The sequence below is a fragment of the Hyperoodon ampullatus genome (genome assembly GCF_949752795.1).
Source record: "Hyperoodon ampullatus genome assembly, chromosome: 11".
Lineage (NCBI taxonomy): Eukaryota > Metazoa > Chordata > Mammalia > Artiodactyla > Ziphiidae > Hyperoodon > Hyperoodon ampullatus.
In genome coordinates, this window is record NC_136924.1 from 96627097 (window position 1) to 96654222 (window position 27126).

The window sequence follows — 27126 nt, forward strand, 5'->3', positions numbered from 1 at the left end:
TGACCTGATCTCCCATCAGCCTGGCCAGGTCAGTCACCTGGTCTTTAGAGATGGGGTCAGGGGCACGAGTCGGGGTGAGGGCAGGACCGAAGCCAGCCCTTGGTGGAGAGGAGGGTTTCTCAACTTCAGCTGCACTGACATTTTGGGCCGGAGCGTTCTCTGTGGTGGGCTCTGTCCTGTGCATTCATTGTAGGATATTTAGCAACATCCCTGGCCTCAGCCCCCTAGCTGCTGGTAGCACCCCTCCCCGCTGGGTTGTGACCACAAAAATAGTCTCTAGATGCTGCCGACTGTCCCCTGCAGGGCAAGATCGCCCCCAGATTGAGAAGTGCAGATCTGGAGTCTAGACGCTGCCTAATTCTGCACAGCAGAGCAATCCTGCCACGCGTGCAGGGTGGGGAGGTCGAGAGGGAAAGACGAGGCGCTGAGGGGGCGTGAAACTCAGCAGATGCTGGGACAGGCCCCAGACTCCTGGGCTCATCTTATCCTTCGGGATCAGTAACGCTCTATCTGCTGCCTGCCTCTGGGCTAACGAGAAAGATGAAACAAAGATGAGATTAGGAAAAACCTCTAAAAGTATATAAAAACATTTATTCATTGGAAAACTAGGAAACTGGCAAATGTATATTCCAAGGATAGCAGCTCAACTTGGTTCAGTTAGGCTAGTTTAAGAGCAAAGCCATCTGTTATAAAGACCATTTATGCATTAAAAAAAACAAGGAGACAGGGAAACAAGTATTTTACAAGGGGAATGGAATTCAAGGTCACTCCACAAGACACCAGCACAGCAGGGTTGGGAACAGGCAAGGCTGCCCCTAGGACCTGTGCCTGTGAGCAGATGCTCGGCGGATGGGGGTGGTTTTCTTGGGTGTCTCATCTTCTGTCATCTCTGCTAACGGTTCTATTCAAAGAATTGGGGGAATAAGAAAAAGCTGAGTCACAAAGATGGTGAAACATAGGTCTCAGAGAACAAATGGGACAGTCCCAGACCGCACTGCACAGGGAGGCAGAGGGCCTTGGGGGCAGGGGGCCTACACAGCAGGACCCCATCAAAGCCAGCCTCCCCACCGCCCCCCGAGCGGTGCTTCTTCTGGGCCGGGTGTGGAAGGAAGCACCGTACCTTCCTCGCTGGACTCATCACTTGAGAAGACGATTCTGAGTTTCTTTCTTGAAACTTGCTGCTTGGTGTCTGGACGCCATCGGGTAGTACGGCGGGGCTCAGGTGTGACAAAGTCACTGTGTGATGCTGCAGAAGCCAGATGCCGGTGTCTAGAGACTAGAAAAGGCAGAGGCGTTGAGTCCAAAAAAGGAAAAAAAAAAAGGAACCTCTATCTGAGAGGAGGGCCCCACCTGGTCTGTCCCGCGAGGGGGCTGCCTCACGTACCAGCACGCTGTTTCCTGGCTGATGGGGCTCTCTGGCTACCCGCTTGGCCAATCTCAAGTTCCTCTATTGCATCCAAACCTCTGGTGTGACATGCCCGAAGCTTCTGCTCGAATTCATCTATTACAGCCTGGAGGCAAAAAGAGGTGAAAAGCAGGCCTGGAAATATAGTTATTTCTGTAATTAAAAAGAAACAAGTCGGGGCTTCCCTGGTGGTGCAGTGGTTAAGAATCCACCTGCCAATGCAGGGGACACGGGTTCAAGCCCTGGTCCGGGAAGATCCCACATGCCGCGGAGCAACTAAGCCTGTGTGCCACAACTACTGACTCTGCGCTCTAGAGCCTGCAAGCCACAACTACTGAAGCCCGCGCGCCTAGAGCCCGTGCTCCACAACAAGAGAAGCCACCACAATGAGAAGCCCACGGACTGCAACGAAGAGCAGCCCCCACTCGCCGCAACTAGAGAAAGCCCACGCGCAGCAACGAAGACCCAACGCAGCCAAAAATAAATAAATTAATTAAAAAAAAGAAAGAAACAAGTCCATGAAAAGACATGGAGGAACCTTAAACGCATATCACTAAATGAAAGAACCCAACTGAGAAGAGCATATACCGTGTGGGTGCGACGATATGACACCCTGCAAAAGGCGAGGCTGTGGCAACAGTAAAAAGACCAGTGGCTGCCAGGGCTGCGGGGAGGTGGGGTGAACAGGGGGGCAGAGGATGCTCAGGGCAGGGAACCTACTCAGAATGTCACACAGTGGTGGGCACAGGCCACGATACAGTTGACTAAACCCTCAGCGCGCACGTCACTGAGTGAGCCCTCCTGGAAACCACGCTCTCTGGGCGATGGTGATGTGTCCAGGCAGGTTCATGGATGTCCCGCTTTAGCCTCTGGCGGGGATGCGGGTAACCGGGGAGGCTGTGAGGCTGTGCCTGCCTGGGGGCAGGGAGCACATGGGGGAACTCTATAGTTTACTCAATTTTGCTTTGAACCTGAAACTGCCCTCAATAAAGTCTACTAAAGAAAAGAAAAAAGAGAAACAAAGAATCAGGAATTGGAGACAGAAAGATCTGGTCTCAGGTCACTCTGGATACTTGGTTGCAATCAGCTGGGGCTAAGTCACAAATCCAGAGCCTCAGAACAGTGAAATGAACTGCGGCTGGAGTGCAGCGGGCGCTGCTCACCTTGCCCTCGGGCTTGGCTCCACGCCGCAACTTGCCCACAACGGACAAAAAGGCGCTGAAGATGGACTCGTCTGACAGTTTATCTCCAAAGCAGTCAAAGTTTTCCAGCATCTTGCGGAGGCCCCGCTCTGTGAGGGGCAGCTGTGACACGCAGTAGGCCAGGTCCCGGTACTGGCGCTCGGTCCTGTGGGCGGGACGGCTCTGTGAGGAGCAGTGGGACCCAGGAGGGAAAGGCCTCCTTCCTCATCAGCCTCCCACAGCCCTGGGGAGGCCCCTGGTTGGGGGGAGCTCTTTCCCTCTCGCCACAAAGAGCCCTCAAGGCAGGCAGCGTACTGGGCCGAGCGGAACCGCTGACACAGCTTCTCCACCAGGCTCTCGGTCTGCTTGTCCTTGGTGATGTAGGAAAGGAGCTGCCTGCAGGAGGAGAGATGCGGATGTGCCGTCTCTGGGGGCAGCTCCGAACCCGCCCGCTGCCAACACCAGCCCCGTACCCTCCCCAGCACCAGCCTTCCGTCATCCTCCTGCCGCCGTAGCAGGCTCTTCTCTGCCGCGGCCCATGCCCGGGCCTGTCCCTCCTGCCCTCTCTCAAGCCTCAGGGAAGGGTCCACCCCACCCTCCTGAGGAATTTCACTGTGACTGCAAATTTATAACAAAAGCAGCTGCCATCCAGTGTCAGGACTTTTACCTTATTGAATCTTTTCAAGAACTAATAAAGGGGAAGTATTCCTGGCCTCCTTTTACACACGAGGAACAGGCACAGAGGTGGTTATTGCTGAAGTCCACACGGCTAAAGAGTAGCAGAGCCAGAAACCACAGACAGTTCTGTCTGCTTCCTAAGGCTGCCCTACAGTGGAAAGTGTGCCCCAAGGCCCAGGGAACTGTACTTCATGACGGTGCGGAAAGGCTCCTCCTCCACTCCTCCATCAGGGGCTGACAGGCGGCTGATGATATCTGGAAGGAGGTTATAGATTGCATTGCCCTGTAAGAGAGAGAGAGTCATGTCAAAGAGACGAGGTGACCTGCGTGTCCCCCCGGCAGCACACTCTGAGCTGCCCCGACCTCTCACCTTGTGGGAGAGCTCGTTGAAGAAGTTCTTGGCCAGGGCGGCGATCGGGGGGGCGGGGTCGGTGAGCAGCAGGGCCATGGCGCTCACCTGCCCCTTGACCTTCACCATGTCCTTCAGGATCAGGTGGGTCATCACAAGCCCGGCTGTCTTCCGCACTTGCTGAGCGGGGTCCCGGAGACTGAGAATGAAATCCAAGTCATTAGGACCAAGGCCACGGGCTAAAGCTGGCACTGGCAGAGAGGCCCTCAGCAGGACCCTAGGGCCTCTTCCTAGTGCCATTCTAGAAGCAGGGAGAGGATGTCTAGAGTTGAAAGCTGGGTTTGGGGAAAGAGGCCAAGGCTGTAACCAAGGCTTTAGACAAGAAGCATCAATCCCTTTGCGGCCACGCTCAGCCAGGGCCTGCACAGATGTTCAAGGGAACGCTAAAGACCAGGGAACAGTTTCGGGGATTCTCACACTGACTCCACCACAGCCTCCAGGGCTGGCAGGGACGGCGAAGGTGCTGCGAGGTGTCCCTCACCGAGCATACAGATGAGGTGTCCAGGGGTCCAACAGGTTGGGGAAGCGGATGGCCAGGTCCCCAGTAGCAATCATGAGGTTAGATCGAACGATGGGGAGTGACGACTTCTCTAGCATGGTGAACAGAAGACGAAGCTGGGAGTCACAGAAAGTGGCACTAGGGGCAAAGAGAGGATCATCAGGGAAACCAACCCATCCCCCTTCCTCCTGGAGAAGGCGACGGCCACCCCAAGGCCTACCTGATCATGCAGAACTTGCCCAGGGCAAGTGAAGCAGCTGCAGAGAGCTCTGGGTTGCTATAGAGACCAGGGTTGTTGCAGACTTTAAGCAGAAGTGGAACAAAGGCAGCCAGTGTCTGTTTGCCTGGTGGAGGAACAACTCTAGGTTTGGGACAGCCTGCCTCGCCAGGGACAGGGTCACTCAGCAATTCTTCTCACCATCTAGCAGCTCCAGCTCACAGATGCCACGGATGAGTTCTGCCTCGGTGTCATCAGCCGTAGCCCCAACCAGCCCCATCTCCTCCTCCATGGTGGCTTCAGAGCTTGGATTCTGATGGGAAAGCAGCCAGGTCATGGGTGAGCAGACCGTTTTGATTCCAGCCTACCCTTCATTTCGCACAAATGGATCTGGGGAAACACAAATTCTGCAAAACCATTCACAGGCTTGTCACGTGTATCCAAAGGACTCGTGAATTAAACCGGAAAGAACTAGGTCCGTTTGTGTTTAAGTTGCCAAAGCATCCCACATCTCTTCTGAATTCCTCCTCAGAAGCATATAACTTCCTATACACAGTAAACAGATGGAGCCTGCCAGACAATGGTTCAAGGTCACAGAGAAGGTCAGACTTTATCTCACTGCTGCAGGGCTCTGTCAATGATTTGTCTGCCAGACGTCACTGCCTCTAGTGGAGAGAACACAAGGTCCCATCAGGTGCTAGGCCCAGTCACCAAGGCTGCTGGAAAGGCCGTGGGAGTGTGCTGGTTCTAACAAACACTGCCTAGGGCACAGCCTGTGTCTTATGCCAAGGTCCCTATCTCGATGCTCTGTATTTACCTAAAACTTTCCTTCCTGGGTGATCCATCTTTGTTCTCACTAATAGTTTCCAGAGTAGCAGCAGCAAGGAGACAGTCTCCATCAGCTCATTTAACAGGAGAGAAGCGCAGATCCCCAGAAGGAAATGTGAAAGACCCGAGGGCCGGAAGCCAATCTGGGAAACGCCTGGGACCCGAACCCAAATGCCCAGGCGTGCCATTCACCTTCTCCTTGGGTTCTTTCGTCTTATGCTCCTGTTCTTCCCGAAGAACTCGGCGCCGACAGAGCTCTCCACTCACTGCCTGCTCCAGATGCACCAGCTGCTGCAGAGCCACGTCCCCGGCCAGGGACAGCAGGTTCATCAACAGGAAAGTGGGGAGCACGGGGGTGTCCTCTGCAGGAGGGGGAGCGGGAAAGCAGGGAGAAAAAGACGAAAGTCTCACAGGCCCCCACAATACTGATGGCCCCCTTGCTCACGCGCTCTACACCCCAGTGAAGAAGCAAGAGATGGGGGTGGAGGGTGTGGTAGCAGTGACTGGCCCAGCCTGAGTGACAGAAAGAGACAGCGTGGACTGAGGGGATCGGGAGTGGTTGTAGGAAGTGGTGGCGTCAGTGGCTCCTGGCCGGCAGGGACAGCAGCAGAAGCTGGCTGCTGCCCGCGGGCCCACCGACCCTCTTGCCTACTTACTCGGGGCCTCCTGGGGGGTGCTTTTCTCTCCCAGCTTCTCCAGGGCCTGCTTTGCACAGCCCTGCAGCATCCGGGCACAGATCACCTCGGGGCCCTCTGCCAGCTGGTAAATGAGGGTCACTGCCGCCTCCTTGAATGGGATCCAGAGTGGGTCTGGGCAGACAACGCCTGCGCAGCAGAAGGGAGAAGTTGCCACTGCAGACAAAGGCCCAATTCTGCCCGAGGCCCTTCATGATAGCTCACCTTTCCTGACGGTCTCCTGTAGTCGCTCAAACAAGCAGTGTTCCTGAGGCAGCCGGAAGGGAGGGTGACGTTTGCCCAGAGAAGGCTGTCAAAAGCAGGGAAGACAACGTGGGTGTGTGTTGAGGGTGGGCAGGAGGACGCCCACTCTCCTTAGTTTGGACGTACCCACCCCACGTACCTTCCTCCTGTCAGAGATGTTGGCAATGGCATGGCACACCTGTTGGGCCAACCTGTAGTCCTGTGGAAGCTTCTCATCCAGCCCTATGCTCACCAGTGTGTCTAAGTTGCTCCCCACAATTTCTGGTTTTCCTCTAGGAGAAGGAAGCCATAGTTAAAAGCCACTCACGGACCCCTCTGCGTGGGGGACAACACCAAGCGGGGTAGGAACCAGCACCCAACTCAGGGCTTCGAGAGCCTTGGAGTGCTACAGAGAGGCTCTGGCATAGGGCTGGCCCCCTGGCATCCCTCTTGCTCTGTTGACCCCACTGTTTCTGCTGCCTGCGGGTAGACTGGTACGGTCACTGTTTTATTCTCCATTTAGGTGGCTGATGCGTGCGCAGAGCTCAGCTGGGCCTGACTGCTATTACTGAAGCAGTCTTAAGGGGACCTTCCCTTCCTCTCTCGTCCTACCGCCTGTCTGGATCTGAGCCTCACCGTGCCATCATCCCAAGAAGCATGACAGAGGAACAGCGCTCCAGAGGAGAGCAGGGCACCTTCTTGGTTGCCCGCTCCCACAGCACTTGGGTCACCGCTGGTTTCAATTCATCCTTCTGCACAAACTCACAGAGCTGAAGAGAAAAGAAAAAGGGCTCAGGCCAAAAAATAACAATTCCCCTGATGCTTGGTCCACCTCCTCTGAAGAGAATATCGAGAACCTAAGTAAGTAAAGGCAATGTTGAGGAGCGGGAGAGGAAGGAGGAGGCTCGAAATGTAAAGTGGGGTCTGGGGAGGTACTTCCGTCTCTGCTACTTTTCTGCTCTCATGCCTTCAAAACTACGTTCATTAAGATGACACACTGAAACTGACCTCGTTGAGTTCATGTGGATCTACAGTTCGGACTACATTCTGGAGATTCCTAGTGGGTTTCCTTGCTGTTACCACTGACTCAGCATGTCTGAGATGGACGCCATCGTCCTCTCTTGCCTTTTCATTTTGCCAACGGCACCAACACCAACAGTCACATATGCTTCAAACTTCACAGTCACCTAATATTTTATGTATCAGTCACTTAGTCCGACCTATTCTTCCTTTTAAAATTTATCTTCCATTAAAGTGCAATTCTATAGATTCTCCTCCCAGCCCCAAAGTCTAGACCCCGTCACTGCGCATCTACAGCAGCCTCCAGGGACGTCCCTGTCCCTAGCCTCTGCTCCAACCAACCTGTATGCTGTGACCTCCCCAGACGTCTATTTCATCACGCCACAGCTCTGCTCACCACGTAGAAATAGCTCTCCTTTGCCTGCTGTATGGGCTCCTGGCCAGCAGCCACTCTACAAGGTCTCGGGCCAAGTGCCACCAGCAGGCTCTTCTTCCCCGCAGTGAGGAGAAAACGTGGCCAGTGGTGACGCTCCTCCCAGTGGACGCTGGTGGTCAGCACCACCTCTGCCTTCTGTCCCACAATCCGAACCCTCCAAAGCAGCTCTGCCGCACTAAAATGCTGCAGTCCCTGGCTGACGAGGTTCAGGCCCGAGACTCTTGAAAGGCATCCCGGGATCTTCCCGGTTTAGTTCCAACCCACATTTCCAGCTTCCTATCTTTTCCAGATGACAGTTTTGAGCCAGAACACAGTCGTCTTCATTCTACAATATAGGCAGTGCTCCTTCTTGGCTTTCTGTCTGAAACGTTTTCATTTCTTTAATTCTCTTTAACTCCGTCCTTTCTTTAATTCTCTAAATCCTACTCATCAAGACCCAAATTAAGTCCTGCCACCTTCAGGAAGCTTTTCCCTCGACTATTCCACCTCACACTGCTCTCTTTCCCACTCTACTCGTCAGTATAACATACCAGGTAAGAGTATGTTTTCTGGAACTCTTATGCCTGAGTTTGAATCTCAAACTTTGCTCCTAAGTAGCTGAAATTAGCCAACTTCTTTAAGATCTCTGTGCCTCAGATTTCTCATTGTAAAATGCTGATTATAGTATAACCTCCTAGGGCTGTTGTGAGGATTAGCAAATTAATATGAGCAAAGTGCTAAATACAGTACCTGGCATAACGTGTTGTTATTATTATATTACTATCGCTACTATAACCATTGCCTGGGCCACTTAGCAATCTGCAGCATTGCTCTAGAAATGTTTTGTGTTTTGGGCTGCCAACTAGACTTGAAAGCAAATAATCTTATACTTCTTTGCAGGGCTGAGTACGTTGCTGAACACATAGTAATCACTTACTAATACTTGCTGAATGAGTAAGTCAAAGTGAGGAGACTTACAATTTCCTCAAGACACTGAATAGTCCCAACTGAGGCGTCCACTAGCAGCAAAGAGAGATTGTGAATCAAAGTCTGGGCCTTGGCTCTGTGGGAACAGCAGAGATCAGGGGTCATTAAAAGACCAAGAAGCTGAACCTGGCAAACAGGTTACTAGGCAATCCCATCACAGTGTCAAATAATAAATAACTGCCTTAGACTCACAGATATAGAGAACAAACTAGTGGTCAACAGTGGGGAGAGGGAAGGGGGAGGGACAATATAGGGGCAGGGGATTAAGAGGTACAGACTGTTATGTATAAAGTAAGCTACAAGGATATACTGTACATAGGGAATATTTTATAACTATAAATGGAGTATAACCTTTAAAAATAGTGAATTACTATATTGCACACGTATAACATTTAATATTGTACACATCAACTATACTTCAATAAAAAGAAAAACAAAAACAAACCAAATAACTGCTTAGGATGGGTTTCACTGGAAGTTCAGCCCCACCCCGAGCCCATTACAGACCTAGTGCCTCTGGAGCTAGAACTCCCCTAGAAGGGTGCCCACTCCCCCCCACTCCTTCAGGAGGCGAGACACAGCCCATCTACCTGGCAGAGTCCCCCTTAGGGTTGAGGTAAAGTTGGCGGTAGGCGTTCAGCACAGCTTCCCGGACACCAGGCTCCTTTGACCAGATGAGAGGCAGCATGCGGCGCACCCCGAACAGGGCCTGGGGTACCCCAAATTGGAACACCATCACAAAGAATTCAATCACCTCCTGTACCACTGAGAGGACAGACACAAATGTCACCTATCTGCTTGGCAAAACTCCCCCAATACTTAAAGACGGAGCCTTTCTTAAGGTAGCAACATGCGAGCGGAGGCCTTCCTCCTTTTTCCCTGAGGATGCCAACTCCCCTAAATGCCCCGTGAAATACTGTATGCACACTCCGCAGGGCTACACAAAGCAAATTGAAGTAAGAATCCGGGCCTTTCAAAGGAGCGGACAGACATCAATAAAATACGGACAAGACTGGTTCTTCCAACTCCAAGACCCAGTCCTTGCAGAGGGGATGCCGGCGCACCTGTAGTTGTGTGTTCATACATCATCTTGCTTATGATGCCAACGGCCTCTGTGATCTTCAGAGAGAAGCTGTAGGCGTCCTGCAGATACTGCACCAGCATCTCCTGCTTCACCAGCTCATCGTTTTCCCTGCATTTCTCAGGCTCTGACACACTGGGCTTGTCTTTGCAGCCAGTCTCTCCTGGGCCCAAGTTCCCCACAGCCCCCTGGGGATTCTTCTCCTGTGTGGGAGCTGCTGGGCCTAGAGTTAAAGAATTACAGGATGGTTTTCGTTCAAGGGTATACAGGGAAACCCAACAGCTCTAAACATCGCTGAAGATTTGTTTCTACAATAAGAAAGCTTTTTTTTTTTTTTTTTTTTTTTTTGCCGTGCCGCGCTACTTGCGGGATCTTAGTTCCCTGACCAAGGATCGAACCTGTGCCCCCTGCAATGGAAATGCACAGTCCTAACCACTGGACCACCGGGGAATTCCCACTAGGAAAGTATAAATTTAGAATTTATTCTAAAATATGTTGGTTGATTTCTCAAAAAAGATTCCTCAAGTCCTCTACGGTTTGGAAATAACCCTTTATACCCTGTGACTAAATCTTAGGCCCGTAGGCTGCTTCCATTCCAGAGCAGAAGCACCACTAACTCCCCTCTGGCCTCTTTCAGCACCAGGTTGCCAGCCAGGCCAGTGTCTGACATAAAGTAAATGGTCTATAAATACAGTTGAAGTGTCTTGTTTGCTGACTGAAGAAAGAAAAGGAATTTACCTTTGAAGATAGCTCCTAAGAGATTCAGGAACCCGGTCTCCTCTGACTCCTCTGGGTCCATGTGAGAGAAGGGTTCAGAGTCCTGGAAGTGGCCTATGGCTTCTTTGGTGAGAATGATGGCCTGCCTGACAGAACATCACCTGTCACCAATCAGGCACCCATAAGAGTGTCACTGCAGCCTTGTGTCAGGGAGCCTGTGTCATGATTCCATCAAGAACCTAGACCTACTGGTAGAGAATTCTGTCACTTGTATAAAAAGGGGGAAAAATATGTAGATATGTTTGACTGTGTGACTACATATTATCTCTAGAAGGAGGCTCGCTAAGGGAAGGGAACTAACTGGTTGGAAAGCAGGCTTGAAAGGGATTTTTCATGGCACGTCCTTGTTCGAATTTTAAATACTGTACGATGTGAATATATTGTCTAATTACGAAAAAGTAGCTTCCTGCTTAAAAAAAAACAACCCCCCCAAAAAAACCTCTGCTATTAAACTGTTAAAAAGTTACGTTCTAACACGTTTAAATTTGTAACCGGAAGCCAGAACCTCAGCTGTTAAGAACTTCACCCGGCACTGGCTGCCAAGGATTGCTGAAGGACGAGGGGACATCTTTAACGTGAGAAGCCTTTTCCTACCTCCTCACGAGCATGCTTGGAGGCAGAGCAGGCTGCCTTTTATGCTTTAGCAAAGAGGGACACCAGAGAGACGTAGGGAGTTAGAGAGCCAACTAGCCACCCTCTCTTCAGCCTTTCTGAGCAGCCTAATTAGGTAAGAAGTAAACTAATGACTTGTGGCTGAGGTTTAAGAATACCTGGACAGCTATAACGCTTCTGTTGCCAAGGTGCTCCCAAGTTCTAGTCACAAAAACCTCTTCTCTAAGATCAGGATTCATACCAGGTTGATTTAAAAATTAAGGCACGATTGAGCACGTTTGTTCTTATTTATCAGCTCACCCATTTTGGAATTAGAAAGCCACTAGAGATCTTATGACCTAATCAACTATTTTTAAATACATAATGAAACTGAGGCCCAGAAAGTTTAAGTAACTTACTTTATAGAACTAGGATTATATTTACAGGTCGCCTTCTTCAAATGAAGCGGGACTTTGGTCATATTTAATTATAACACGATTTACGTTTAGTTGTTTTAGTAGTTTCTTTAAACATTTGTAAAAGTAGAAAAGCATGCTTAATTGTAGACTTTGCCTTTGGCATAAATCTGGTGTTCAGACTATTACTGCAATGAAAACACCTACCACCATCTGACGGCAGCATACCCTAAGTGCAGTTCATTTAAGAAAAAACAGTTAAAGAATGTACACATGTGTATTAACAATCACTTTGCTGTAAAGCAGAAATTAGCACGACACCGTAAATCAACTATACTTCAATTAAAAAAAAATACTGTTTCTCAAAGGCTACCTCTGAACCTCACAGGTCACGAGGGAATACCCCATTCTCTCACGTACCTGTAGCCAGCTTTGGCTAGCAACCGACGGACGCGTCCTGCCACCTCTCCCGCCGTCTCTGTTTCGGCAACCTCCTCAGGCATCCCCTCTCCTTCCTGGGGAAGCTTCAGCAGCTGCTGCAGGGTAGCCTTCAACTCTGGCAGCATGGCTTCCCACTCCTCCCCTGGGTCCAGCACTGCGGCTGAATGAGAAAGTCTCACTTAGACTCTTGCACTGAGTTTCCGGCTGCAAGGGGAAGGATGTCTGGGGTGAGAACGCCCCCGCAGCAACTACTCACAAGCAGCTGCAGCTCGCCTCTGGGCCCTCATCTCTTGTAATTTCTGGGTTTCCTTCTGCAGCGGTCCAGCAAGGTCAGTATCACTAAGCTACCAAGGTAAAAATGAACATCAGGGTCACTGAGTCATGGAATTTTACTGCTATTTCCGTTTAATTCCTTCTCTTTTGGGTGGGCCCAGACTACTTACCTTGCAGGAAAAGGGATTATTGGCAAGAAAACTGGCCAGGAGCTGGATGGCATTTTTACAAACGAGCACCGACTTGTCTGCCAGACGGCCCACTGCTAAGGCCACCACTGCCTGGAATCGTGTCAGGGGCAGAGCCTATGTGGAACAGGAAGACAGGATCAGATCCCGCCCCACACCTTCCATTCTGCTCCAGATGATCGTGCAGTACACTCTACATGAGCTAGCCACTCATTCTAAGGAAACTTTTCTACGGGATGTGAATAGCTCAAGAGGACTGTCTGTAGTGGTTAAGACATACTGTAGTCCTTAAATGGAGCCCAAAATCCTTGTCCTTGATAGAGGAAGACCTTTATTACTGGTAGTAGAATCCTGAATTCTAGACTCTTCTTTGACATAGCTACTTTTCTTTTGACCCTGGATTCCTCTTTTCTTTGGCCTGTACATAGAGGGGTACGTGTATCTTTATCATGTCAAAGGCCACTCACCTTCTGCTGGACGATCCGGGTAAAGAGTTGCAAAACACGGCTCCGCACAAAGGAGCTGACGTCGTGGCCGTGGGCCTGCAAGGTGTCCAAGAACTGGTCTCGGGTGTCTCGGGCTGCCGCCTCCAGCTGATCCCCATTCAGAACCTGCAGCACCATCTCCGCCATGGCCGCCAGCACGGCGTTGCGCATCATGTAATTCTGAGAGGGGTGTGAGGCTGGTATGGGCCTCTGCACCCCCATAGTGACTGTCCTTTTCCTAAACTCTGTGCTCATCCAGGCACAAAGAAGGGGTAAGGCCTTTAGGCAAGGTTAAGCTTGCTTTTCTTAGCTCTGACTTTTTCTGGTCAACTGCCCAGCAGGTATTCATTGACTCCTGAGGTCACTAGAAAAAGCTGAATCCCAGAAGGGCCTTGTCTGGTCAGAGGAGAATGTAGGGACAAAATAAACAAGAGCCCAGAGCAGTTTTTCCCCACAAGGCTCACCCAGGTAACCATGGTGGCAGCTGAATGTGAAATCACGTCCATCCACCAACACACGTTTGAAAACATTAATTACTACCTTTCATCTGAGGCCTCAAAGCCTTTCATCCTTACTGATAAACACCGCCTTTCCCTCACACTTCCCTTCCCACATCTTACTGACAGGGAAACAGAAACCAGCCCTAGTGCCAACCAAGTCCATTACAGAATCATGGAGAATAGTGTTTGGGGTTTTTGCCAGGCCAAGAGCCAGAGAATGGGGTCTTGCATAAAAAGTTATAGTACATTAGATGAGCAGGCAGACTGTCTTTGTTCCTGACATTCACCGAGGAGTGCCAGCATCAGTTTGGGAAGCAGTCAGGCTAACACTGAGGGATAAGACAGATGATGTGGGTGGATCTGAGAACCAGGTGGGCAGGAAGGGGCTTCATCCTGAGGAATGGGTGGGACCCAGAATCACAGCTGAGTCACTCTCACTAGACCTAAGCTGTGGAACTGTCATCTCCCCTACCAGACCTGGGTGACACCAGTGTGATATTGAAATAGGATTAATAAGTGGCTCTTTATTTAATTCAATAAACTTCATCTGCTTCTCTATAGGAAGGAACTGCCACAGTGATTAACCTAGACAACTTGACTTCAGTGAAAGCTTTCTTCCTGTTAAGAAACAGCCTTTCAACAATGCACTTAAAACCTCTAGAAGGGCTTCCCTGGTGGCGCAGTGGTTGGGAGTCCACCTGCCGATGCAGGGGATGCGGGTTCTTGCCCCGGGAGGATCCCACATGCTGCGGAGCGGCTGGGCCCGTGAGCCATGGTCGCTGAGCCTGCGCGTCCGGAGCCTGTGCTCCGCAACGGGAGAGGCCACAGCAGTGAGAGGCCCGCGTATCACAAAAAAAAAAAAAAAAAAAAAACCTCTAGAAAAACCTGAGATCCCCAGGGGACCACCTACCTCTCCATCCAGATGATCTAGTAGAATGCACATGCTGGACATCAGGATGGCCGGGACACGCTCCGCTAGTTCTGTCAGGAAGGCGGCAAAGCCCTTTGCCCCTGAAGGGTCCCGACTCAACTCCTGGGGACACTTCTGTCCAATCTCTCTACACAGGGGAATAAGCATAGCCATAGCAGCATAACTTAATTACTCAGGTCTCAGTAAGGGAAGGTAAAGTTGGTATCTAATATCTGAAGGAATCTAATGTTACACAGAGAAGCAATTTCCAATCTTTATACTCTCCCTGAGGGAAATGAGAATTAGAAACTTAGAGAAGGAAGGGTCACCTTACAATCTCTCCTACTATGCTCTTCATTCCATAATCAGTTGCCCACAGACTCACAGCTGCCACCAGAACAGATGCCAGGTGTTCAAAGTGCTGCAGCATCTGGATGATCTTCACAGTGGCACCTGTGGAAGTACTAGACATGAGAAATCATGGGCAAAATGAAAAGGGTGGGGCAAAGCGGAGTGCTAACTTACTCAGCATATGGTTATAACGTGTCAAGGCGACACCAAGCAGGTGTGTTATGGCTTCCCGGGTGGAGCGGTTCTTCTGGTGACTAATGGTGGGGTTCTCCAGGAGGCGGTAGCAGCAGCCAGTAACCAAACTGAGAAAGGAAGAGTTGAGGTGGTGGCATCAGCGGTCTGGACTCAACTACATTGGTCTTGCCTCATTCATTCCATCTCTGCTGCCCCAGTCAGGGTCTTCTAGTTTTCTTTATTCTATCGCCTTCTACACCAAGTTGCTTTGCTTTAATGACCCCCAGATAGATACTTCCTCCTTCTGGATTACCAACCTTCAACCAGTTATAATGTCTACACAGAAGCTGAAATATGTGATAAAAGACGGGACAAAATCACCACTGACTTCTCATTGTTAAATGGCCAACGCAGTCCTCATCTTAGTTGACCTTTCAGCTGCATCTGACACAACTGGTCACTTCTTTCTCCTTGAAACATGCCTCATTTCGTACCAGGAGGCCAGACTCCCTTCTCAGTTTCTTCAGCTGGTTCTTCCTCCTCATCTCACTCTCCTGATGCTGGAGTGCCCCAAGGTACAGTACGTGGATTTCTGCTCTCTTCTAGCCATGCTTACTGATTTAGTGATCTCATTCAGTCGCATGGCTACAAATACCATTTATATAAATACATTATATTCCCAAATGTGTGCTCTAGCTTAGACCGCTCTCCTGTCTTCCTCCAGCTTTGTACATTCCACAACCAAATCTGACATTACTTGGATGTCTAATAGGCACCTCCAGCTTTCTATGTCCAAAGCAGAACTTCTACTGTCCCCCCAAACACGCCCCCACAGCCTTCCCCGTTATTTCAGTTACTGGCAGCTCCATTCTTCCAAATGCTCAGGCGAAAACCCTGGGTGAGTCACCCTTGACCACACCCTCCCTCAAACCTCACACACATCTGTCAGCTCATCCCGCAGGCTCTCCTTAAAGAACAAGTACAGACTGCATCCACTTCTCCCCATCTCCACCACCCTCTTGGGCCTAAGCAACTGTCATCTCTTGCCCAAGTAACCACCACAGCCTCCTTACTGGTCTCCTGCTTTCCTCCTTTCCCTCCAGAGTCTGTTTCGACACAACTGCCAGGATGACCTTGCTGAAGACAAGCCAGACCACCTCACTGCCCTGCTCGGAACCCGAGTGGCCCCATCTCACTCTTATAAATGCCAAACCGTGATGGCCTGTGAGGACCTGCAATTGGCTCCCTGCTGCCCCGACCTCACAGCCTACCCTTCACCCTGTCTCAGCTGCCAGCTCTGGCCTCAGTGCTATGACTTATATGTGCTCAACACACTCCCTGCTTTGTCCTTGCTGTTTCCTGCCCTTGCCCTTGCTCTCCCTCCAAATATCCTCACGGCTCTCATTACCTTCTCGAGGGCTTTGCTCCAATGTCACCATCTCAAAGAGGTCTTGCCAGAAGAGCTGATAAAGGTTACAACACTTTCCCATCAAACTTCCCACTCCCTCCACTATCTTTCTCCACAGTAATAAACTATAAGACATACTATATATTTCTACTTATTTAAAAAATTGTCTTCTGATCTAAAATATAAACTCTAAGAGGGCAGAAACGCTGGTTTTCAGTGACTTTAATGACACCAGCCATGCACCTAGGAGATTCTCAGTAAATACTGTTTCATGAATGAATAAATGGCATTAAAGATGAGAAATTCAACGCAGTTTCTAGTCTTCATTATCTACTTCTGAACAACTCAACGTAATGGGAATACTTCTATGTATTACAGACAGAACTGAGGGATGAAATGAAGTATTTAAAAGGCATATCTAGTAAAGCAAATGTGGTAAAATGTTAACATTGCGGAGTCTGAAGGGTATAGAGGATTCTTTGTACTGTTCTTGCAACTTTTCTGTAAATCTGAAATTATTTCAAAATAAAAAGTTAAAAAATTGAAACAAAACAAACAAACAAACAAAAAGTATATCTAGGGCTTCCCTGGTGGTGCAGTGGTTAAGAATCCACCTGCCAATGAAGGGGACATGGGTTCGATCCCTGGTCTGGGAAGATCCCACATGCCGCGGAGCAACTAAGCCCGTGCACCACAACTACTAACCCTGCACTCTAGAGCCCACTCACCACAACTACAGAGCCTGCACACCAGAACTACTGAAGCCCATATGCCTAGAGCCCGTGCTCTGCAACAAGAGAAGCCACCGCAATGAGAAGCCCGTGCACTTCAACGAAGAGTAGCCCCTGCTCGCCGCAAGTGAAGAAAACCCACGTGCAGCAACGAAGACCCAATGCAGTCATTCATTCATACATATATATATGTGTATATATATATATATATACACATATATATAGCATATCTAGCAACAGAGCCCTCATTCCTCACAGCCAATATCACCTATAGCAATCAACTACCCACCTGACAAACTCCTCTTCAATTACTGAGTGACTCCACAGGTGACGGATGTCCAACTGGAGCAGCTGTGTTAAAAGCTGAAGAACTGGTTGCCTCTCTTCTTCCCAGTCAAAGCCATGGGTTGCCTTGGCCCGGGCTTTCCTACCCTAAAAAAGGATATACTTAAGAAAAAATAAGCCGAAAGGATCATGATCTGCTAGTCTGAGTGCCCAAACTATCCAGTATTGAGACAAGGTAGAAGGTAAGACGGAAGTATTACAAGTTCCAAAATATAAAAGAGCTGCTTGTCAGCAAAAGATACATTTGATACTTTTGAGTACCTCCTCATAAACCTTAAACATGGGTCAAGGGCAGAAAGGAAAAGATTTTCAGAATCACTGAATTCCATCTTTCCCACCAATTCCCGTATCTCCCCAGATCCCATATTAAGTGAGCCAGGAATAACAAATTACCTTCCCACCAAGGTCCAGGTCCAAGAGGCTTGTCTGGCTGGTCATGGTCTCAAAGGATTCCAAGAGGCGTATCAGAGCATAGCAGTTCATCTTGAGGGCATTTAGGTGTGCGCTTCTATCTGACCCCCTCAAAGTTGCATCATCCAAGATGGCGGGAAGTTCCTGGGTGTGGCGGGATACCACTGTGAGGGGCAGGATCTGGAGTCAGTTTCATTCACTTTCCTCATACAACCCAACTTCAAAACCCCCAGCACTTGCAGCCATCAGATTACCAAAGATCTGTGTTTCATCTCTCAGTGGCTACAACACAAGCTAAGTCCTCTGGGACCCCTGACCCTGATATCCTGAACATGCCCTATCCCTACTCTCGCACTCCAGTTATCCCAATTTCTCTCTGGTAACAGGAAGAACTGCATCTATTGAAGAGGCAGTTCAAGAGTGGGAAGAATTTATTGTTGGTCTGCCCTTACAGTGAACACACATTCACTCTGTATTGCCCACCAAGATTACAGACCTATAGGTCGGAGGTCCCCGGGCTTAGCCAAACCAACTGAATCACCACAGCCTTGATATCATCATGTGGCAGGAAACAGTAAACAAACAAACAGCAACACACACCTTCCATCCCCTACCCCCGACCCATAAACACCTTTTATCAGGAATTCCAGAGTATCTTCCTTGAGGCCAGGGTCTATACTTCGAAAGTGACTATGAGGGAAAGAAAGTGCGGGGGGGTGAGACAGGAACCTGCAGAGCCCATTCTAATAGATCAGATCGAACCTGAGGAATCTAATACTTAAAAAAAAAAAAACACGTGAAATTACTCGACTGAATAAATATGGTGGCAAGCTGGGGTAAATGCTCATGAGTAGAAATATCAGCACCCAGAACCATTTATCAGTGAACTATAATTTGGAATTTCAGGACTAACATGCAAAGTTAGGGCAAATAGCCACCAGTTCTTTTTAAAGTATCAGAGGGGTACTTTACTTACTGCAGAATGCTGTAGATGGCATCAAAATGCTCCAGCATAGCCAGGGGCCCCTGAGCTCGAAAGGCAGCCTGAAATGCTATAAAGATGAAAGAAACTGATCAATACAGAGGGGACAGGCCTTTTTGGTAAGTTCTATTCATGGCAGAAAATGGAGTTAATTGCTTTTCTTGGTAGAATCACAAAAGTAGACACTTCATTTCAATGTAAACTACTATTATAATAATATCTGACACTTTGTCCTGTTTTACAATTAAAGCCTTACTTGAGTTTTATTACCACATCTCTGAACTAGATGAAGCAAACAGTACTGTACCTATTTTATGGGAAAATAAATTAAATGTCTGAGTAGTTATGTGACTTGTCCAACTGAGTAATGAACACAAACTCAGGATCTTCTTTTTTTTTTTAATTTTGAAATTACAAAAGTAGCAAAAACAGTACAGAGTTCCTGTATTTTTCACCCAGATAATGGTAACATCTTATATAACCATAGTACAAGGATCTATTCTAAACCAAGAAATGAACATTAATTCAATGTTATTAACTAATCTACAGATCTTACTTGAATTTTGCCAGCTGTTCTATTTTTGTCCTTTTCCCAGACCAGGAGCCAACCTAGGACACCACAATGCATTGATTTGTCATACCTTCTTAGTCTCCTCCAATTTTTGTCTTTCATGATCTTGACACTTGAAGTGTATTTGCCAGTTATTCTGTAGAATGTTCCTCACTTTGGGTTTGTCTGCTATTTTCTCATGATTAGATTGAGGTCATGCACTTTTGGCTAGATCACTGGGAAAGGGAGGATGGGTCCTTCCGACGCATCATACCCAGAAGTAGGTGATGTCATGTCTTATTAGTAGCGATATTAACTTTGATCAGTTGGTAGTGTTTGCCTGGGTGTCTCCGCTGCAAAGTTACTATTTTCCCCTTTGCAACTAATAAGTATCTTGTGGGGAGATACTTCGAAAATCCTGTTTCTTACCACATTCTGCCCACTTATTTAAGCATCTATGGATGATTCCTGCCTGCCACAATTATTACTTTTACTAAATGGTGATTCGTCTGTTTCCATCATTCCTTTTATGCTTACTTAATGGGAATGCCAGGCTAAGTATGAGCTGTTACTTTCCCTTCATTTATGTATCCAATTATTTGTTTATAACAGAATGGGCTCATGAACGTTTCTTTTGTTCTGTGTTTTTTTTTTTTTTTTTGCGGTACGCGGGCCTCTCACTGCTTCGGCCTTTCCCATTGCGGAGCACAGGCTCCGGACACGCAGGCCCAGGGGCCATGGCCCACGGGCTCAGCCGCTCCGCGGCATGCAGGATCCTCCCGGACCGGGGCACGAACCTGTGTCCCCTGCATTGGCAGGCGGACTCTCAACCACTGCGCCACCAGGGAAGCCCCTATTCTGTGTTTTAATCCATTCTGCTTCTTATTAATTTTGTTGCTCAGACTGTCCCATACTTGACCACCGGGAGCTCCTTCAACTTGGCCTGTGTCTGACATGCTTCCTTCACTCCTGTTCTCTTACTTTCCTGTACCACAAGATGTTCCAGGCTCATCTTGTACCTTCCCTGGCTCAGTCCTGGAATCAACCATTCTCACTGGAGTCCTGGTTTCTTTTATGAGAGAATGGTATGTAGAAACCAAGTTCTAGGCCCTAGTTAAGATCACTGCTGTTGGAGCTTTTAGGCCCTGTCAGTAGAGAAAAGCAGGATATACATATATGTAGGTATAAATGCACACACCCCTATATTTTTATCTCTCTGTGTATATATTAAAAACATAAGGTAAACATTTATATCTTTGCTTAATCCTAGTATACACATAAAACAGTTTCAGAATTGCTAACCCACACTCCTTTAAAAAATAGATTTACTAACTACCTTATGCTAATCGTGTAAAGTTCTTTTACACAGTTTACAGTCAAAATACTGGACTTCCCTGGTGGTCCAGTGGTTAAGACTCCGCACTTCCACCGCAGGGGGCGCGGGTTCGATCCCTGGTCAGGCAAGATCCTGCATGCCACACAGCGCAGCCAAACAAAGCAAAACAAAAAACCCGAAATACTGGGTTTCCTAGTTACTTAGGTTAGTTATTTTCTTCTGCAGTCCTTTAGTGTGATTATGTCAAACATCTGTAATACACTTAGGTTCATTTGTTACCACAGCTTTTCCTTGATTTATGATGGGGTTACATCTTGAAAAACCCCCTGTAAGTTGAAAACATTGTAAGTCACAAATTTAATACACCTAACCCACTGAATATCATAGCTTAGCCTAGCCTACCTTAAACATGCTCAGAACACTTACATTAGCCTACAGTTGGGCAAAATCATCTAACACAAAGCCTATTTTATAATAAAGTATTGAATATTTCTCATAATTTATTGAACACTGTACTGAAAGTGAAAAGCAGAATGGCTGTCTGGGTACAGGATGGCTCTAAGTGTATGGGTCGTTTACCCTGTGATTATGTGGCTGCCTGGGAGCTGTGCTTGCTGCCCAGCATCATGAGAAGAGTATCCTACTACATACTGCTAACCCAGGAAGAGATAAAAATTCAACATTCGAAATACAGTTTCTACTGAATACATATTGCTTTTGCACCATCATAAAGCTGAAAAATCATAAGCTGAACCATCGTAAGCTGGGGGATATCTGTACTTGTATTACATTTTGAAAATTCAGCATTTGTTTTTTTTGGGGGGGGGGCTGCAGTTCCCCGACCAGGGATTGAACCTGGGCCACAGCAGTGAAAGCCTGAAATTCTAACCACTAGGCCACCAGGGAACTCCCTGAAAACCCAGCACCTTTTGATTCTCAAACTCAGGGCTCTTTTCATCTTCACTGTACTGCTTCTATATAAAAACTTCAGTATAAAAGGGAGTAGCAGCTAATTATGACTTACAACATGCAAGAGTAGCAAGGCAGTATGGGAGTTAATTTTTTTTTTTTTGGCTGCGTTGGGTCTTTGTTGCTGCATGTGGGCTTTCTCAACTGCAGTGAGTGGGGGCCACTCTTCATTGCGGTGTGCAGGCTTCTCATTGCGGTGGCTTCTCTTGTTGTGGAGCACAGGCTCTAGGTGCATGGGCTTCAGTAGTTGTGGTGCATGGGCTCAGTAGCTGCAGCACGTGGGCTCAGTAACTGCAGCATGCAGGCTCAGTAGTTGTGGCACATGGGCCCTAGAGTGCGTGGGCTTCAGTAGCTGTGGTGCGTGGGCTCAGTAGTTGCAGTGTACGGGCTTTAGGGCAGGGGGGCTTCAGTAGTTGTGATGTGCGGCCTCTAGAGCGCAGGCTCAGTAGTTGTGACGCACGGGCTTAGTTGCTCCACGGATCTTCCCGGACCAGGGATCGAAGCGTGTCCCCTGCACTGGCAGGCGGATTCTTAACCACTGCGCCACCAGGGAAGTCCCGGAGTTAACTTTTGAACCAAGTTGTTTATCTAGCTCTTTCTGTGGATGGGGAGGGAAAGAATGCCACCAAATTCTTCTTTTCTGCACTAAGAAGTGGGTTTGCCTAGAAAGCAAAGCTTGAACCTTGTACTACATTATCACTGCTGGCTCACTGACCTGATTCATCATATTGCAGTGTTATGCTGTCCAACTACAACCTGGTCCTCTGCGATGTTTAACAAACTATTTTATTTCTCCAATTCCTACTGACTCCCTAGCACTATACCCATAGCATGTTCCCCCCTTTCTTTATACCTCTTCTTATGCTTTGCCTCTCTTCTTTTAGCAGATGACTGCTTTCTACTTTACCAAAAAGAATGAGACCCAAAGCATGGGCTCCTTCATGTAATCCTGCCTCTCTGTCAACAAGTCATTCTGCCAACACCTTCCCATTCTTTGCTTCAGTCTCAAGTGAAAAGATTTTCTGTTCTAAAGCTAAGCTGTCTCACTGCCCCAAAGACTTGTCTCCTTTCTTTCACCTCTGGCTTCGTCCTCTCTAGGGAATGCTCTTTTCCTGACAACGTGCTCAGGTCCCTACTTCTTTAAAACAAACAAACCAAAAATGATCAGTGCCTTTCATTTGACTTTGCTCTCATATCCCTTTAAAATTTTGTGTAATCTTTCTCAATTCCCTGAAACCTAGTTTCTGAGATTTACCAATCTAACAGCTATTCTCTCAAAGATTACCCATTGCCTATTTTTTATTACATCCAATGATTCTCTCCATTCACATCCCTCTTTACTTCTCCGAAGCATCACCCACTGATCTAGTCTAGTCACCCTGTTTAGGTTTACATGTGGCTTGAACATTTACTAGGCTAAGCTACTTAGCTTACCAAGTCTCAGTTTCCTCTTTTGTAAATTGGGAATAATAACAGATCATGCCTCATAGGGCTTTTCAGAATTTTTTGGTAAAGATTAAGTGAGATAATCCACGTGAAACAGTCAGGACAATACTTAGCACATAATGTAACTCAGTACTTGAAAGTTATTTCCCACTCTTACAAACCTCCTTCTGTAATCTGGAAAATACGGTAAAATGAAAATGAGAAAGAAATAAACACTCTTAACACCTGGCTAATTTTTTTCAGTTTATTTTCTATGCATACTATTTCTATTGTTGAGGTCATATCACATATTCAACTCTCCTCTGTTTTTTAAAACATAATATTACCATAAGGATATTAAAAAAAATCTTTGTAATCGTTTTAAATGACTGCATAACATTCCACTGAATGTACCTCAATTAACTTCCTTTTCCTCTATCGTTAGACATTATGATACTTCCAATTTTTTCCGCTAATTATTAACACATTTATTCCCCTTGTAAACCTGGATTATATCCCACTGATTACCCCATTCATGTAACTACACAAATAAAAGAGGCTCGAAAAAAACATAAAACCATGCCAACTATCCTCACTCTATGACCTCAAGGAGGCCCTTAGTATTTCTTAGTAAGCCTATAACAAGTTCCCAGGCCTATTTGCTTTCTTCTAGGCAATTATTTCACACCTTTCCTCTGTTCAGAACATCAAGATCATTTTCCCCCAACTCACCTTCAGTTAAAGGCTTCACTTCCTATCTCACCGAGAAAACAGAATCGGACAGAAGAGAAACTCCAACTGCGTCAAGGTCTGTGTTTATCGGCACGACCTGCACCTGTGCCCTAAGCTCTGCCTTTTTTTTGCTGCTGTGGATAAAGTGTCCATGCTCTAATAACCCACCTCCTTCCCCGAGCACCAGATCGCTTACTCTGACTCCTTAAAGGATACTGCTCCCGACACTCATCCACTCTCCCTCTGTAGCGTCAGCTTTCCCCCCTCTCTGATTATTCCCATTCAGCACATACACATGTAATGTTGCCCATCTTTAAAAAAAAAAGGGCCTCCCTGGTGGCGCAGTGGTTGAGAGTCCGCCTGCTGATGCAGGGGACGGGGGTTCGTGCCCTGATCCGGGAAGATCCCACATGCCGCGGAGCGGCTGGGCCCGTGAGCCATGGCTGCTGAGCCTGCGCGTCCGGAGCCTGTGCTCCACAACGGGAGAGGCCACAACAGTGAGAAGCCCGCGTACCGCAAAAAAAAAAAAAAAAAAAAAAAAAAAAAAAGTCCTCCCTTGACTCTGCCTTCCCCTCCAGCTACGCCCTATTTCTCTGCTACTCCTTAAAGCAAAACAACCAGAAAGAGTTATCTAAACTCATCATCTCTAACCTCTCTCCTCCCATTTTCTCATAAACGTATTCCAATCAGGCTTGATTCCCACGGCTCTGAAATAGTGTTCAAGGTTACCAGCCATTGCCACATTGCTAAGTCCAGCAATTAAATGTGCAGCTGATCTCTCCTTTCCCTTTTGAAATTTCTCTTAATTTAGCGTCTTTGTTCACTTTCTGCCTCAACAACTAGTCCTTAGTTTCTTCTACTGGTTCTCTCTCATTTTCCCGGCCTCTAAATGTTGGACTGTCTTACGTCATATGTCTTGAAACTGCTTTTCTTCTCCATCAATACTTACTCCAATCTCACAGCTTTACACACCCTCTACATGCTGAATATTAAATCCCAAATGTGTACCGTTAGCTGGAACCTCTCCCCTGAACTCCACAGTCATATAACCAACCGTCTCAATGTGCTCCTCTCACACTCTACCCATCTCAGTAAATGACAACTCCATTCTTCTAGCTGCTCAAGCCAAAAAGCCTTATTTATAATCATCCTCAACCCTTCTTTCTCGAACCCTGTAAATCCAATCCAGTCCATCAACAATCCTGTTGGCTCTACTTTCAAAATTCACTCAGGATCTAACCTTTTATGAACACCTCCACTGCTATCACCCCAGATAAGCTGCCTGGTATTATTTTATTAGCCTCTTAATTAGTCCCCTGCTTCTTCCCTTCCCCCTTACAGTCCCTGCTCAACACAGCAGATATACTTGTAAAATGTCAGACCATGTCACTCCTGTGCCCAAAACACAATGGCTTTCAAGCTCACTCTCTCTGAAGCTAAAGTCTTTACCATGACCCACAACACCCGAGATCAGTGCTTCTCCAACTGAAATGTACATTCGAATTACCTGGGGATCTTCTTAAGAAATGGATTTGATTCAGTAGTTTGAGGATGGGTCTTCCTCCTGCATTTCTAATAAGCTCCTAAATCATGATACTAACGCTCCTGGTCTGAAGACCACTCTGAAGAGCAAGACTCTAGAATAATCTGTACCACTTCCCACCTGACCTCTCTTTTCCTAGAGTACTCCCCTCCAACCACACTGACATTTCCCTACCTCAGGGCCTCAGCACTGGCTTTCCTGTCTGCTTAGAATGCCCTTCCTTGAGAATCTGCATAGTTCACCTTCCTCACTTGTATGGTCTCTGCTCATATGTCACCTAACAGCAAGCCTTCTCTGATCATCCAGCATAAAATGCTAGTCCATAACCTGGCTCACCGTACTCTTTTTTATCTTGCTTTATTTTTCTCCTTGGCATTTACAACCATCGGACATACTCCATATTTATTTATTACTTGTTGAAAGCCTTGAGAGAAACAACTCTGTCACTTTGGCTGCTTTATTTACTGTTGTATCCCCAGCGCCTAGAAAACTGCCTGGCACATAGTATAACACCAGTAAATACTTGAACAAATTAAATGACCTGATCTTGTGTACTGATCGTAGAACTTGTATTTAGGGTTCTAAATACCAAAAGCAATGCAATTGTTATAAAAAGGACTCTTAAAAGGAACGAGCATTCATGTAACAAAGTGATGCATAATAACAACTGAAGAACAGTTTGCTAGAGTGTGCAGCTTGTGCCACTGGGGATGCACAGATCCATGCAATATGGAGAGAATGGTCTCTCTGTGGACACCCATCAGTCAACTCCACACTCTGCCCTCTTCCTTGCTTACCAAATGGTGATATGTTCGGGTTTAGGGAAGCCTAGGTAATGATCTTGATCAATTTAGCCAATCTGGATAATTCCATTTCCCTTGCCAGTAGTTAGGGAAATAGGCACCTGATCCAATTCTGGCTAAGTCTGTTATGAGACTTCTGGTAGTTTTAAAACAAGAAAGAAGAAAAAGCACAAGATAGAAAAATCCCTTCTTCTCCTTCTGCACATCAGAGCAAGGAGCTGTCACCTGGCAACAATGATGGGAAGGCCAAGAAGAAACAAGCTGGAATTGTATTATCAAAGTGCTTGATAATTAATGAACCCTACTTGTTGTAGGAGGTTCAAAAGTAGGTTATTATTCAGATGAGGAAACCAAGGCACAGAGAGAATCAGTAACTGTCCAAGGTCAGAGTAGTGGAGCCAGGATTCAAATCCGGGCAGCCTGGCTCCACAGCCTTAATCTCTACTCTCTATAACTCTCCAAAGCAATCTAACTGACACAAGACACTTCCAAGAAGTACAGTGACATTATGGATGGGGTCTTGTTGATAATGCATGGATTGTTCTTGGTCATCTCTAGGTTTCAATGGGCAACTGCACTGTACATATATTGTACAGTGTTGCAACTGTGCACATATGCTTTTTTCCATTATTGCACACTCCTGGAAATGTGATCTAGACTCTAAAAAAGTATTACCTGAAACAGGTCAAGTCCCAGACATTCTAGGAGCTACCTTCTCCTACAACTCTTAAAACCACCAGTACTTTATTTTGGCATATGGTAAGAAGTCAAGATCTAAAATAAAGTTCTCCCCAAAGACTAACCATACACACCAAGACGGTTTATTGAATAACCTAGGGAAGGTGGTCAATGAATATACTCTTCGTGTAATGCAATGCTAGGGAGAAAACAGTAAGGAATAGGAAAGACATGTTCCGTGCCCCCATGGAGCTTAGTGGTGTAGTGGAACAGACAGACAATATAATCACACGTGGGTGGTTGTTTTGAAGTGCTAGGCACAGTGGCAGCTATGGAGTCTTACCTTTAAGGTGCGATGGAAGATGTCTGATGGACAGTACCTCTTGCACGACATACTGATTCACCCCTCCACTTTTCAACAACTCCTCTTGGGATAAGGGCAGATGGAATTCATACAGCTGGGGAGACAT

General features: G+C 47.4%; 1 protein-coding gene across 3 annotated transcripts; it reads right to left on the minus strand.

The window, feature by feature from the left end:
• Positions 1–557: 557 nt before the first annotated feature.
• Positions 558–27126, minus strand: NCAPD2 (non-SMC condensin I complex subunit D2; the record flags this gene model as incomplete). 3 transcript variants are annotated; one of them, XM_079715225.1, is made up of 31 exons in its annotated part: positions 558–901; positions 1121–1276; positions 1391–1511; positions 2569–2752; positions 2902–2982; positions 3453–3547; positions 3635–3812; positions 4155–4310; positions 4393–4516; positions 4591–4702; positions 5410–5579; positions 5874–6041; positions 6117–6201; positions 6295–6427; positions 6771–6904; positions 8548–8632; positions 9147–9321; positions 9621–9851; positions 10376–10500; positions 11842–12022; positions 12119–12206; positions 12306–12440; positions 12791–12988; positions 14219–14366; positions 14548–14671; positions 14744–14871; positions 17172–17314; positions 17621–17802; positions 18270–18328; positions 18615–18690; positions 27000–27126. In XM_079715225.1, the coding sequence occupies 31 exons, from the start codon at positions 27124–27126 to the stop codon at positions 816–818; spliced, it is 4188 nt and encodes a 1395-aa protein (XP_079571351.1). In that variant the 3' UTR covers positions 558–815. The 3 variants fall into 3 exon arrangements, with proteins under 3 accessions (XP_079571351.1, XP_079571350.1, XP_079571349.1); XM_079715224.1 differs by having other exon boundaries at positions 1385–1511; XM_079715223.1 differs by having other exon boundaries at positions 1385–1511; positions 9621–9860.